General features: G+C 43.2%; 1 protein-coding gene across 5 annotated transcripts in view; it reads left to right on the top strand.

Moving 5' to 3' along the window:
- BRINP1 (BMP/retinoic acid inducible neural specific 1) overlaps nucleotides 1-15101 on the top strand; it is a 423362-nt gene that overhangs the window by 382874 nt on the left and 25387 nt on the right. For all 5 annotated transcript variants that reach the window (XM_079927237.1, XM_079927235.1, XM_079927238.1 and 2 more), the window contains one exon: nucleotides 10652-10888. In XM_079927237.1, the coding sequence (XP_079783363.1) occupies nucleotides 10652-10888 (237 nt within the window). The remainder of the gene's footprint in view (nucleotides 1-10651; nucleotides 10889-15101) is intronic.

Below are 15101 nucleotides of genomic sequence, written 5' to 3'. Positions count from 1 at the left end.
TGTGTTGTAGCACGTAACAGTACTTCATTCTTTTATGGCTGAGTTAAGATTCCATTGTGTGGATAGACCACATTTTGTTTATCCATTCATAAGTTGATGGACATTTAGTTTGTCTTCACCTTTTTGTTAATATTGCTTCTATGAATAGTGTGTTCAAGTTTTTGTTTGAATACTTCTGGGCAATTCTTTTGAGTATATACCTTAAGAGTGGAGTTGCTGGATCATATGACAATTCAACTTTAAAAAATAAGCTTTGGTGGAAAAATAAGTTTATTTTGTGGTACATTGCGTGATTGCATCTCTCTCTTCCCTGAGAGAATTATACATAACAGTGCATTGCGTGTGACAGGCAATGCTGTCCTGTGGGAGATGTATACACCCCACCTAGTTGACATTGCACTTGGACATAGGATTTGCTTTGGCCAATGGAATGTAAGAGAATATAATGCATGCCTCATCTTAGAAGACACTTGAGGAGACATTGCCTGGCTTGGCTTTTGTTTCCCTCTGTTATGAGAATGGCATATACCTGAGAGACGCCACTCCTTCAGTATAGATCCGAAAGAAGAAGACATCTGATGCAGAGCCAAAGCCCAGCCAGCATGAAACATGAGCAAGAAATAAACCTTTGTGGTTGTAAACCACTGGGATTTGGAGGCTGTTTGTTAGGAAACAGAAATGTAGCAAAAGCTCAATAATACTGAAACACTGGATTAAATAACATAAACCACACTTATTTACTGCAGGACTTCTCAGTGCCTCAACTGGGCTAATGTGTATTAGGAGTCTCAAGAGCTGGATTAAATATACAGAGTTTCCTGAACGTATTTGATCTTGGTTACATCTGCAGATCTATGATTCTGTGTTATACAGCTTGGCAAATGCTGGACTGTAATTTCACTTGGGTTCAATCCTGTCCACAATAACTATTCCAAACTCCTCTACTCTTACAGAAGTAGAGGTCTTTTCTTTATTCCTTTTTGCTGAAATGTGTGTATATTTTATTTTAGTTGTACATTTATGAATTTTGTTCTCCTACCCAACTGGAGCCCCCTGAGGTCAGAAACCATCTTATTCATTTCTGTATCTCTAACATCTAGTACAGTGCCTGCCTCAATAACATGGTGAGTGAAAGGACTTTCCTAAGAGTGGCTGAATTGAACAGTTTTATTTTTACACACCTACTGTGATCTAGTATTGTGCTTGATAGCATGGAAAGAATGAAAAGGCAGTTACAGCTCTCAAGAATCATAATTTGTAGCAATGGATCCCAAACAAAATATGTGCTGAAATGAGTGGTCAAGGCCTTTTAGCATCATTGTTCTCTTAGGATGTTTTTTCAATTTGTGCATTTTTTCACTCAGATGTTTCTGAGCACCTGTCCCCTTCACTATTGAGCTGAAGTTAAAGTAGCTTCAGGTTTCAAGCTATGATGTTGGGAAAGATGAAACAGGTCCTGCTCATGAGGAATGGCTCTAGGGAGGTAGGCTGTGCTAAGCCCAGAACAGAGAAACACAGTCCTCTCTGAAGCCCATCCTCTCTAAATTCACCTTCATTCAAACTCACTACTGGGTACACACTAATGTGCCAGATAACAAGGAAGTGGGGGGTGAATGAGGTACTGCCTCTTGCATTCAAGGAGCTCACAGACCAGGAGGAACATGAATATAGACACACATGGTATGATGCAATATGTGTTCTACTAGAATTTGAGTTATGTGCTAGGTGCTTTGGTTGCCCACAGAGAGAATGCCTCAGATTGTCAAAGGCTTCCAGAGAAAGCAATAGAAAACAGGGTGAGGACAGGAAATGACGTTAGTTGGATAACTATCATGTACTAAGAGCTTCACATGGGTTACATAATTGATTTTGTTTTCCCATTCATGGAGATATAATTTACATCCAGAAAAATTCACCCTTTTGAGGTGAACAGTTCTATGAATGTGACAGACATATCCAATCATGTAATCAAGATACCACCACAATCAAGATATAAAATTGTTCATTTAACTTTTACAAAAACCCTACACAGGAAGCTTTAATGAGGAAACTGAAAATCAGAGAATTTAAGCCTCTTAGTTTTAACTTCCCAAGGTCATGCCGTTAATCAGAGCTGGAGCCAAAATTTGAACAAAGAGAATTTGGAGCATTTGGGGGACAGCGGTGGTAGTGGTACAGGATGTAGCAAAAAAGGGGAGTTAGATGAGAAAAGAATCTGCAGACATCAGCTGACCTAGGGATCAGGTGACACAGAATCTTAGAGGTGTCATTTGGTTTTTATCATGAATTCTATGAAGAAGCTTAGGTTTAAATTGACTCAACCCCTTCTTAAAGCTTCAAGGGCATCTTCATGTTGCAATTTTATGAAATTGAATTTTTAAATTATGTTGGAGAAAAAAAGTATTTTGGCCTCCTTATCGTTAGCGATTTCGTAGTTTAGACCATATTCTCTTTTTCAAAGTTAAAACTGTCATTTAGAAGTCTCCCTGCCCCCAATCCCTTTTGCCAGTTTAAATCCTCCTCTGATTGTCTGCCTCACTGAAAGTAAGTTCCATGAGAGCAAGGATTTTGTTTCTAGTTCCTTGCCTTTTCGCCAGTGCCTGAAAGAGCACCTGGCACCTAATAGATACCTGTTTGCTTAATAATTGAAATAAGACCAGCACAGAATAGACTCAAAATCAAGGTTGAAAGAATCTTCATGAACAACTAGTACACTGGCTGGCCAACTTTTTCTGTAAAGAGCCAGATGGTAAATATTTTAGGCTTTGTGGGTCACACACAGTCTCTGTTGCAACTGTCCATCTCTTCCATTGTAATGTGAAAGCAGCTGTAAACAATACTTCAATCTGTGTGGTTGCATTCCAATAGAATTAATTTGTGAAAATAGGCCCGCCCCCAGTTTGCCACTTCCTGTATCCATCAGTACAGGCTAGGTTATGTTGTGCGAACAAGCAATCCCTGAATCTCAGTGGCTGGCAAATGTAAATACTCATTTCTTACTGATGCTACGTCATGGTCACAAGTCACTTGTGATTCTGCTTCACAGAATGAAGAAGGCATTTATCTGGAGAACAGCAGTGGCCTCTAGAGGGAACACTGTTGTTCTTGTGGTGATGGGAAAAGAGAATCTGATGGATCCATATGTGGGTCCTCGTAGCTTCGTTTTGGAAGTTGCAGACATCACTTGTACATTTCATTAACCCAAACATGTCACGGGAACCTATCTGAGTTCAGAGGGTGGGAGTGTGTAATTTTTCAAAGGCAGGACACTGCAGGGAGGGGCACTGAATACGCTTTAATAGGTTCTTTGGAGCATCCCTACAGGGTCACCTTTCTATCCTGCCAGTCACCCCTCAAAACTTCTGCTGGTTTAAAAAGGTTTTCATTTTATTGTGCAGAATATCGTTTACCTGTACTTTTCCTCCAAGAGTTCCATGTCTACTCCTCAAGATCCCGCAGGGTTATTCTATCCAGAAGGGGGAGCCAGAACCCACCCACTTTTCCCCCCAGGTAGCTGCCCTTCTTCATTTCCTGGAGTGCAAATGACCCGTCATGGAGACAGGGCTGAGCTTCTGAATGAGATCATAGCCTTTTTGCCCTTTCTGCACAGTTTCACCCTGTGAATTATCATCTTATTTCCATTCCACTCCAATGAGCTGTCAGCGATAGATACTGTAATTCATGGCAATAGAAACACAAACAGATGGGTAATTGACCTGCACGCCTTCATTACACTGAGGTTCAGAATGACTGCTGCAACCATGAAGTCCTTTATCTGCCAGTCTGAAATCCCTGGGCTTTCACAGGAAGGGGGTCAGGCTGACTTTTTGCAAAAGGTACAGTCCTTGCTGTCCTTCTCCTCGCCTCGTGCTTTTCAGAAATGGACAGAATTTGACAAGCAGAACTTAGCAGGTACAAGACAACAGGTGGGACTCCTATAGGGCTCTGAGAGATCTACAGGGGGCCACATTCTGATGCAAGAACAGGATAGAAAAATATTTATACTCAACCAAAACAGAACCTGTATTTTTCCCTCTTCCTCTTAGCACTGTAAGAGATCGTACATTTAATGTTTAATGAAATAGGTCAGAAAAGAGCAAATCCATCAAAAATATTACTATATTAGGTAATTAGGATATAGAATAAAATAAAAACAAAGCTGAGGGAAACCAAAGGAAGATATAGAACTCTTGCCTTGAACAAGACTTAGATTGATACAAGGTATGCACACACTGACCCAACTTTGTGCAGCGTATGCCTTCTCCATGGAATGCTGGGGATGCCCTTCTTTATCTACTGAGACCAGGCTCGTGTCTCAAGACTCTGCCCACATCCCACTCACATCACGAAGTCTTCCATAATTATCATGCCCAGGCTTATTTTCTTTCATCTTCATAATAGATCACTGGCTTATTCAATATTTGAAATATATTTATTGAACACCTACTATTTACCAGACATCATACAACTTTATGTTTTAATCATCAGTTAAGGCTTTTGTCTCTTGGATTCTGAACTTTAGTTTTGAATCTCCAGTAGCACTTCTGTGTCCTTAGAAGGTAGGAAACATCTAGTCCAGCAGTTCCTCAGGTACTGCTTGTTGAAGGAAGGAGAAAGTGGCTAAGAGGTCCTATCAGCAGAGGAGCAGGGTCAGGGTCAGGGATGAAGGTTGCATTGGCTTTTGTTGATAGTGTCCTCTTTTCCAGACATTAAGTGTTCCGTAGCTCACTGAGCACAGTCACCTGAACCAGGTGCCTGCTTTACACAGCAATATTGACAACAGCAATATTGACAATGTCCTCAAAGGTCTCCAGGGATCCAATGTAAGATTACCCTGAAAGTTCTGTTACTTTAGCGCCCCCCAGTGGTTGAAACTCAGAAGCACAGTGAGCCGCTTTCTTTTTCTGAATCTCAGGTTCACTCCCTGCCTGTAAGAGACCAGGATCCTTGACCTTTGTTGTTGTAAGAAGCGCTGTTCCTCTAATGAGCTGACAGATCTCTGCTCTGTGTCATTCTTCCCTTCAGAGTTGTGATCTTCTCTGAGGTGCCGGAAGTTGTTCTTCTCTAGGGAACTTGGAAGTAAATGAACAAACAAAAAAAGATGAACCTTAATCAGAAAGAAAGGTGATGGCTAAGTTGGTTCTTAGTTGGAAAGAATAATATTTCCTGAGGCCTTTGCACATGCTGTTTCCACTTTCTAGAACACTCTTCCTGTGGATCTCCCATCCCCTAACTCCTGTTAATCCATTGGGTCTCAGCCTAAATGCTGCTTCCTCTAGAAGAGAGTCTTTGACCACCCCTACTCCATGCTGGGCTAGGTATTCTTCCCGTGTGTTCCCCGAGCAATCTGTGCTTCTGCTAAAGCACTGGTCTCACTGCATCCAAGCAGCTTGTTTACAGGTCTGTCTCCTTCCTTAACCGTGAGGTCAGCGAGGGCAGGGAGTTGCCTGCGTTATTCACCCTGGTATCTGTGGCACAGTGCCTGCCACCCAGTAGAGCTTAAGCAATATGTGTGGAAAGAAGGGAAGAGAGATGGAGAGAAGACCACGATAGATGGAAGAGAGAAGGGAAGGAAGGAAAGGAGGGAGGGAGGGAAGGAAGGAAAATTCATTGAAGTACAAACAATGGAACAATAATAATGAGCACCTACAATAATTACTATAATGCTATTAAGACAAGTTGCACTCTTGGCATGTTTCCTACTAGCCCAAATGGGGCTACTCAAGAAGGATTTTTCCAAGAAGGGCTCAAGTTTGGTCCAGGTAATGGATTATGTTCTAATAGGGTGTAAATGGAGGAACCTAACATTTATTGAACACTTAATTATAACAAAATACCATAGATTGGGTGGTTTGAACAAGAGACATTATTTCTTACCATTCTGGAGGCTGGGAAGTCTAAGGTCAAGGTGCCGACAGATTCAGTGTCCGATTAAGGCACATTCCTGGCTTGTAGACAGCTGCTTTCTCACTGTGTGCTCACGTGGCCTTTTCTTAGTGTGTGCTCAGGGAGGCAAGGAGGGAAGGAGGGGGAGAGGGAGAGAGAGAGGGAGGAAGAGCGAGAGAGCGCAAGGGTGCATGCCTTCCTGTCTCTTCCTCTTACTATAAGGGCACTAATCCCATCGTGCAGACCCCACCTTCATGACCTCATCTAAACCTAATCATCTTCCAAAGGCCCCACCTCTTAATGCCATCACAAGGTGGGACAGGGTTAGGGTTTCAACATATGAAATTGGGGTGGGAGGGGCACAAACATTCAGCCCATAAGAGTCAGGTGTTTGCTAAAGTGCTGTTTATGGCTTTTCTCCCCTCATTTACCCTTTTCAACGGCCCTGGAAGGTGGTTATTGGAATTTTTAACTTCACAGGCAAGAAAACTGAGTTTCAGAGGGGCTAAGACATTCCCAGAGGCCACTCTGTGCCATAGTTACCACAGAGGCCCCAAGCCAGGCATTCGTCTCAGTTTCCACACGTACCCACTGGAGATGCGGAAGGACCTGCGAGTGTTTCAGAATTCAGTCCAAATTCCGAGATTCAAGTCCTGAGTCTTTTACTATAGTTGTGGAGCTATGGACATGTCCTCAATTCTAATGGCCTCAGAGGTTTTAGGGACAACTTTCTCTTCAGTTGGGATGAGAAAGGGGATGCTTCTTTCATTCAACAAATGAGAGTCTGAAACCTCCACCAGGCTTGGTCTTAAGTTACACTCTGGGGGCTTGTCGTGGACAGATAAGCCTCTGTCCCCCTAAAGCCCATCTCCCCAATAAAAAAGTGGGCTGTCCCCCTTAAGCCCACTGTCTAATGGGGGAGATGGAACAAAAATGAAGACAAATGAATAAGGTAATTTCATTCAGAAACTAATTCTGTGAAGCAAATAGAAGAGACATTTTAACTCGGGTGGTCTGGACAAGTCTGGATGGCAGGACAAGGGGGCCAGGCAGAGATCTGGAAAAGGAATATTCTAGGCACAGGGGAGGACAAGTGCAGAGACTGTAGAAGGAATAAGACTGGCACAAAAGAGGGACTGAAAAAGGGCAGGATGCCCGTATGTCCTGAAAAAAAAGAAGAGAGGATAAGGAGAGAAGAGAAAGGACGCGGTCAGTGAAATAGAGATACCCTCTCGTGTGACAGCACAGAGACTGTACGTAAAATACAAAAGGTATCGTGCAACGTGCGTGTTGAAGTGAGGCAGGAGGGGGGACTGAGGAAGATGGGGCAGAAATCGGGAAAAGAGAAGGCAGATGACATGGGGGTTCCCACATCGACATCGTGCCCACTGTGGAACAGCAGAACATGCCATTTTAAAGTACAAGATTTTTTTTTTAAGTATAACAAGACTGGGCTGGGGGTGCAGAGTCCATATGTTTAGCTTGGGATAGTCGCTGTGCAAATGGCGCTTTCAACTCTTGCCTTCCTGGGTTTTGTGAGGCCAAATTTATATGCTTGGCACCAAGGGTGGACTTTTCTCTCTCTCATTTTCTCGGTTTTCCTTTCCGTGTGTGTGAGTGTGTGTGTGTGTGTATATCTTTGGGAACTCTGGGGACAGAAGATTCCACCCCAGCCGGCAGCTGTATATCTTTCGAACTGTGGTTCCCCAGGCCAAATTCCCCTCCAGATTATTTATGGTTCCCATTGAAGCCGGCAGGACTCAGGCGCCCATGTAGGAGGTGCTCAGCAATGGGCCTCTTTGTTGGACACAGGTCATTGGGAGACGACACTGCCGGTGACTGCTATGTGAACCTCCGCTGCTGGAGAAATGGTTATGTAACTTTAAACAGTAATGACATTTTGCAGAAAAGTGCTTTTTAATTGCTATGTCTTCATTATTCTCTTTCAAATTTGCCCAGGAGATTCCGCCTCAGAGACAGCTTGGCAGGTTCTGGGTTTCCATTTTTAAAGAGCAACCAGTTTTGTGTTTCAGCTGTTCCCAGAAACCCCCCAATCCCAAACTTCATCTGTTTTCAGTTGCGTTACATGGGGTAGGTAATACTGCCTTTTGTATCCTTGCCAGATGGAGAAATGATTTAATGCAATTTTTGAAAAATGCTCTCCCCAGACTCCTTTTGGGCTGGGACTAAGAATAGAATATTTTATCCCGTACAAAGGGGGAGAAAGAAAATGATGAGCAAGCTAGAAAAGTAGGACTGAGAGTATAGTCTGTAGAATGTCTTTAAGCAACAGAAACTTAACCCCAATCCATAGACTTAGATGCCTGTAGGGGATTGGGATCAGCTAAAAATAAATTTTGCTTTGGAAGTGAACATGGTGATACAGATAAAGTGACTCAATAATGCATACTCCGAAAGAATTAGAGACTTGCTTTAGAAGGACTTTACTGCTTGATTTGATTTGCTCTACCTTTTGGTATTTGCATCATACCCCTCCGTACAGGAGCCCTGCTGAGCAGTGACTCACTCATTTGGACCCTCTGCTCATTGGGGTGGCACTCACCCACCCAGCCTTGTGATGGAGCATCGCCCCGGGGCTGTTCAGCTCTGTCTGTCAGAACGTCTTCTGTGCATGTTGACAAAGGATCCACCTTTCCGAATAGCCCTCCCACCAGTGCTGGTTCAACAAACACATAATTCTAGACCCCACGTTTTTGTGGAAGCTCTCCAAATACCCAAACACTGCCTTCTAGATATTTTCTTCTTCTGATTAGATACTCACAGCTATTGTTCCTTTGTTTATCCTGAAGTTTCTGTTGAAACTTTTAAAAACACTTTAATCAGAGAAATGGCATCCCTGTCATCATCATCATCAAAAATAGGAATAAATCACATGTGTTCGTTTGCTATGCGTCAGGGACTTGTTCTAGACAATTCTAAAGAATTATTTCACTTAGCTCTCTCGATAACCCTCTGATGTAGGTACTAAAGGTGTCTCCATTTTAGAGAAGAGAAAGTGGAGCCTTTGAGAGGTTGACTAACTAACTTGAGATGACTTAGGTAGTCAGTAGAGAAGCCTGACTCTAGTAATGCCCAGCTCTTAACTACTGTGTTATGATTTCCTACCAGAAGGCATACTAGAAGCACAGTCTTCTTTTTCACAAGGCCCCTCTGAAAATAGTCTTTTTTTAGCTGCCATATGAAGACAGGTTGAAATGATGGGCTTCGTTTTTTTTTTTAATAATCTGAAAGCAAGAGAAACAAAGATAAAAATCTAGAAACACAACTTTGAAGTCGAGAGTGAAAGAAATGCTGAGTTTATTCAGAAGATCCCTGATGAGTAGGATTAGGGATGTCCCTGAAGCACGAATGAGAAAAAAATTTAATCCAAATAGCACAGTTCTCTTTTACACAGTGGGTAGTAAAACCATTACCCCAGTATGCACTGGTGGCAAAAACTGTTGGCAGCTCCAAATGAGGTGGAGAGAAATGTCCCAGGCAAAAGTGCTTGAATTAATTAATTTAGCCCAGAGTTGTCCTTTTTTCTGGGCACCATAGGCGCTGGCCTGCTGTGCTGACATTTCATAGGTACAAGAGTAGTTAGTACTCGTGCCCAGATAAATCCTTCTCCATCATTGGCCCTCTGGCTTAGGACTTTGATTAGTCAAGTGTAGAGAAAAAATCATGAGGTGTGGTCAACAGCACTCATCTTATAACCATGAACTACTCATTTCCTCTTGGTGGGCTTTGCCTTCTTCATTTTTAAGCAAAGAAGAGATAATTAATTTAATTGGATGCCATTCTCCACTGATATTTATGTGTACGTGTGAGTGATACTGTGGTCCTGTTCAATTATATAACTCTATTTCTATCATCCTTACCCAGGAAACTACCAAAGTATTCCCATTATTCACAGGATGGAGTCCAGGTTCCTTAGCATAATAATAACGACCTTTGCACTCTGGCATCTGCCCTTTTCTAAAACCTGTTCTCCTCCAGCACTGCAACCCCACCCATCAAATTCATTTCATTCACCAGCAACTCCCAGACATGTTAAGTCTTAGTTCTTGCTACCCCTCTCTTTAGAGTATGCTTCCTGTTCTTTTTTACATAATGATCTCTTATTCACTTTTCAACCAGCCCAAATATCTCCTCTGCAAACGTTTCCCTGCTATCCCAGCAATGCTATTTGCAGCCTTCTGCTGTCCAGTTACCTCATATGGCTGACTGTGCTCTGGGTCTATAAAGCTATGTTATGATGATGTGTGTCCATGTCTACCCCTGCTGATTATATTATAAACTCCCCAAGGGCAAAGGTCGTGTCTTTTTTATCTCTATAGACCTAGTGCCTAGCTCAGGGCTTGTGCTTCATAAATAGGGTTCATAAATATTAGATGAAAGGAAAAGGAAAGAAAAGAAGGAAATAAGGAAAAATAAACGGCAATCTTGTGCTTTCAGTAAGGGTTTTCTCCCAAAATGGAAAAGGTATATTAACAGATCTGGCTCTAGCTTCAGTCCTAATATCACAGAATAGAGTATGCAGTGCAGAGATGGCCAAGGTCATGACCTGAGAAGTTTAACTAGAAGCAAGGCAACTGGAGGCCTTGCCAATTATGCCCTGTGTGGATCTAGGCAGGCCCAGAGATAGTTTGGTTACACAAAGAGAAAGCTAGCAGCTTCGGAGTCCTACGCATCACCTCTCGAAACTGTTAATGAAACACCTTTTCTAACCTTTCCTTTTCCCCTCCTTGCTATTCTCAAACAGGTCTTCAGATCATCTTCCCTCAGTATCTGCAAGAGAAATTTGTCCAATCAGCCTTGAGCTACATCATGTGCAACGGTGAGGGGGAATACGTGTGCCAGAACAGCCAGTGTAGATGCCAGTGTGCCGAGGAGTTCCCGCAGTGCAACTGCCCCATCACCGACATCCAGATCATGGAGTACACGCTGGCCAACATGGCCAAGTCTTGGGCCGAAGCTTACAAGGACCTGGAGAATTCAGGTAGAGAGCCTGATGCTACTACTGCATGAATGGTGCCCTGCCGAGTCGGGAAAATGATCTCGCTGGAATTAGTATAGCTGAGGGGAGCACTCAGTAACCCCCCAAGCCTTTCACGTTGGAGGGTCCAGAGCCGTCCTAGCAGCCGTCAGAGAGTAGGCACTCAGTAAGTCTCCAGCGAGTGGAATACTGAATAACATAATCAAGTTCGTGGTCCTATAATGTATTGCTTCTGTGGTACCCAGACGACAGAGAGAATAACGCGTCATAGCACATAGGAAGCCTCTGGAGAGGGGAGTCAAAGCTAGTTGTATTGATTCCTGAGTCTGTGTGTGTGTGTGTGCACGTGTGTATACCTGTCTCCCTAAATAAATGAACACACATATATGTGTAAGTATGGATATGTATATATCTATATATATGTACATACATAGGTAGATATTGCTATAGATATCCAACGAATTCACAGACTTTCATAGCTGGAAGTCACTTTTCAGGTAACTTAGCTATTTCCTGTTTTTGTGGTTGAGAAAAATGAATTTCAGGGGAGGAACATCAGTCACCCGAGGCCATAAAGTAGGTGAGGTGCAAAGTTGGGTTTTTGCCTCGTGGAGCTTCTAGTTAATGGGCAATCCCGGCACCGATCATGTAACTCTGCAGAGAATAGTGACATGCTAATCCTATGTATGTAAGGAGCGAGGGGCTCCTGTGAGCAAATCTCGTGGCGTTGGAGGGCAGTATGGCCAGGGAGTCAGCAGAGGCCGCCTCGAGGGAGAGTCTCAGTACCTGAGTGTGTGCAGAGACCAGAGGGTGAGTGCAGGTGGACCAGTGGGAGGCGCCTGGGAGAGAGATGGTTGCCATGTGAGTTACAGGGGTTGTATAGGTAGTAAAAATGGGACACGTGCAGAGATGCTGAGGTATTTAGAAGGAACAATTAGCAGGGCTTGATGGTAGATTGACTCTGAGAGTTCAAGGGAAGGGCGTTGAGGTGAGCTCCAAGGATGTGTTTTAGGTATGCTTGCTAGACAATCTGATGGGTGCTGGTACCACTCACAGAGCTAGAACACCCTGGAAGGTTTGGAAAGAAGACTGTGTACTCAGTTTTGGACATGAAAAGCTTGGGAACCCTTGAGACTTCCAAAAAGAGATGCCAAGTAGATATTTGGCATTTAATATGTGCTCAGAGATCTGTTAAATAAATGGACGTATGTAGAGAGGGTTTCTGTTTTTAACACAACCATATATCCCTTAAATCTATTACAACGTTAATAGATTGAGTTAAAGTGAGTAGTGATATTCCTGTGTTCTAGAGGAGGGAGGGTGTCAAGACCCAGTGTCTTCCCCTGGGTTACGTAGTTAGCAAATGACAGCGCTGGTAATGGAATGCCTGATTCCAAAGCCACTGCTCATAGCAGCTTTTGTAACTTATTAATTCTACTTTACCCACCCCCAGGCCTCAGTTCCCTCATCTGATAAATGAGAGGGCATGTTTGTGTTTTTAATATTTGAATTTATTTAAATCTTTAGCCAAGAAACCCTTTGATCAAACAAAATCTTACCTTGGGGCCACCGTGTACCGCAGATAAAAGCGGAGCTGTAGAGCGCTGTGTTTGAAAACCACTGGTTTCCGTGATCTCTAGGCCTCCCACCAGTTCTGGGAGCGCAGAATGCATCCGTGATTCTGCTCTCACGGGGTCATCGAGCGGAGCTGTGATGCCTTAGGAACCTGCACCCATTAGTCCATTTAAAATCCTGGGAATCCATGCAAGAGGAGAGGTTCATGATGGAAATGTATTATGATGATTATTTGGCCTCAAACAAAAGAAGCATTTGATAAAATGCTTTTGAAAAGAGAGTCTACTGATTGCTAAAAAGCAGAAGGGGGTGTAGGCTGTGTGCGCAAGTAGTAGGAATCCCTAGCACAGAATCCTTATTCCCAAGGAAGAGAAGCCACTTTGAGTGGGTGGGTGTGGAAGGAAATTCAGAAAGCTGAGATGCTGCAGGGTAAGCTGAAAAGGCCACAGAAATGATTTCTGTGTCACGATTGTCTCTCCACAAAAGCACACCTTTCCTCTAGATATCCTGCACTCAACTCATCCATTTGAAATGTTTGTACCCATGAAAACAAAGCCATCCATCCACGCGTGTATGTGGCTCGTACATGTACACTTTCCTCCTTTTCCTTTGCAACCCATGACCTTAAGGACTCAGCCCCAAGTAATTTGGAGGAATTGATGACTGGCCAAAGGTCAAAGCCATTGATTCCTTCAAGGCTCGAGAGTTAGTGGTCACACAGGACCAGTTTACACACATAAATGGGGGTCTATGCCTCCTTTATTGGGAGGGAACCCTTCTACTTTTAGTCAAGAAAATGAAATCATTTTCACTTTTTAATTAGGTGTTCGTATCTGACCCAAATTCTGGTTCTTTGAAAGGACTGTTCTCTCCTCCGAGGTCAGCAGAGCCCTCTGCAGGATGAGCTGTGTGGCGGGGAGAGCTGGACTGGCCAGAGCAGCAGCGTCATCAGGGCCAGTCCCCTGCCCCCAGCCAGCCCACTGAGTAAATCCGTCAGCACCGTCGTGTGTATCCTCCCAATCTTACACAGCCATCCACTCAGCACCTTCTGGATATCGAAAACTGTTTAGGCAGACAGCGTCTCTCAAGATTTGAATTAGATGCTCTTACTGACAGATGGGGAAACTGAGGCATTGAGAAACTAATGCTTATACAGCCATCCAAGGGTCAGGAATCAGTCTGAACTCGTGCATGTCTAACGGTCTATAACAAGGTTCCTGAGGAGTCAGAGACTCCTGTTTCAGCACCTTAACAGAAAAGATATTAATATATTAGAAAATATGTAGTTTTTTTCCTCTCAATTCACTGATCCTCTTTATGTGTTGAGAGTAAGTGTAACATGCTACATAAGAGCATAAGATTCGGAGCCAGTCTAGAGTTCTAATTCTACCATTTGCTGGCTGTGTGACCTTGGTAAGTTAATTAACTTCTCTGTGTCTTACTTTCTATAAAAGGGGGCACTAAAAGCACCCACCTCGTATGTTTGCTGTAAAATCACTTATATATTGTAGATGTTTAAGACTGACCCTGGTGCTTATCGACAGCTTAGAAGGCATTTTTTAGAAAAAAAAGAATGCCTAATATACCTGAAATTTCCTTGTAGGTTTTATGGAAAGTATCAAGCTTCAGATATCTATAGACAGATGATAGCTAGCTAGCTAGCTAGCTAGCTAGCTAGCTAGATAGATAGATGACAGATAGATGATAGATGATAGATAGATATCCCAACCATTTAGCCTGTTTTTCCTGCAAAATGATCAACCCCTTAATTTTTTAACTTTCCCAATAGTTGAGTGGGGGATTGAGTAGGAGGTATTAGATCAGAAAACAACAGCTCAGGTTTTAGTCCTGTCTCTTGTTACTCATGGACTGTTCTACCTTCAGAAAATGATATTCCCACTCGAGGCTTCAGTTTCTCCAAATGTAGAACAAGAAAGCTGACCTAGATAATTTCTTCTAAGGCTGTGTCACCTTGTAGCACATGCTGACACACTGAAACTCGGCATCACAAACTGAGGCAGAAATCTTCACCCAGGAGACCCAAGAGTTCGTCCCCATCTGGAGTTTCCCAAAATGTGACTTGATGTAAGGTGGTCCACACATGCAGCTTCCAGTGAGAGTGGGGCGCACGGTGGGGAGGGTGATCGATGTCAGTTCTCTGTCGATCCTGAAGATTACATCACAGAGAATGTCTCAGGTGCTGCTAATATCCTTTCACATCTATCACCTGCTGCTTCCCTAAATTTCAAAGTGAGAGCAGGCACAGCGGCTCAGGCATCTAGCAGGCCACAGCATTTGGCTAGAATTTATTAATATCATTTTCATTATATTTATTTTCACAGCTTTATTTTTATAGCTCCCGTTCTACCGAGGGCATCTGATAGTGATTCTCTACTTGGATTAGATAAAAATCTGTTTTAATTGATTCAAAGATAAGTACAAGTAAATATAAGTACAAGTGAATGTCATAAAGTTGGCATTCAAATGACAGAAGTTGGGGCAGCCCTGTCTGAAGCAAGGTTGCGGGATGCAGGTTCACTCCTGCGGTAGCAAAGTAAAAGACCCGTTACTGAAAACACAGGGGCCTCTTCACTGTGTGCGAGGAGTGGAGCAGGCTAGTTCCAGGCCTCTTCACTGCGTG

The sequence above is a fragment of the Stenella coeruleoalba genome, assembly GCF_951394435.1.
Source record: "Stenella coeruleoalba genome assembly, chromosome: 7".
NCBI lineage: Eukaryota > Metazoa > Chordata > Mammalia > Artiodactyla > Delphinidae > Stenella > Stenella coeruleoalba.
This window is presented reverse-complemented; position numbering and strand designations above follow the sequence as displayed.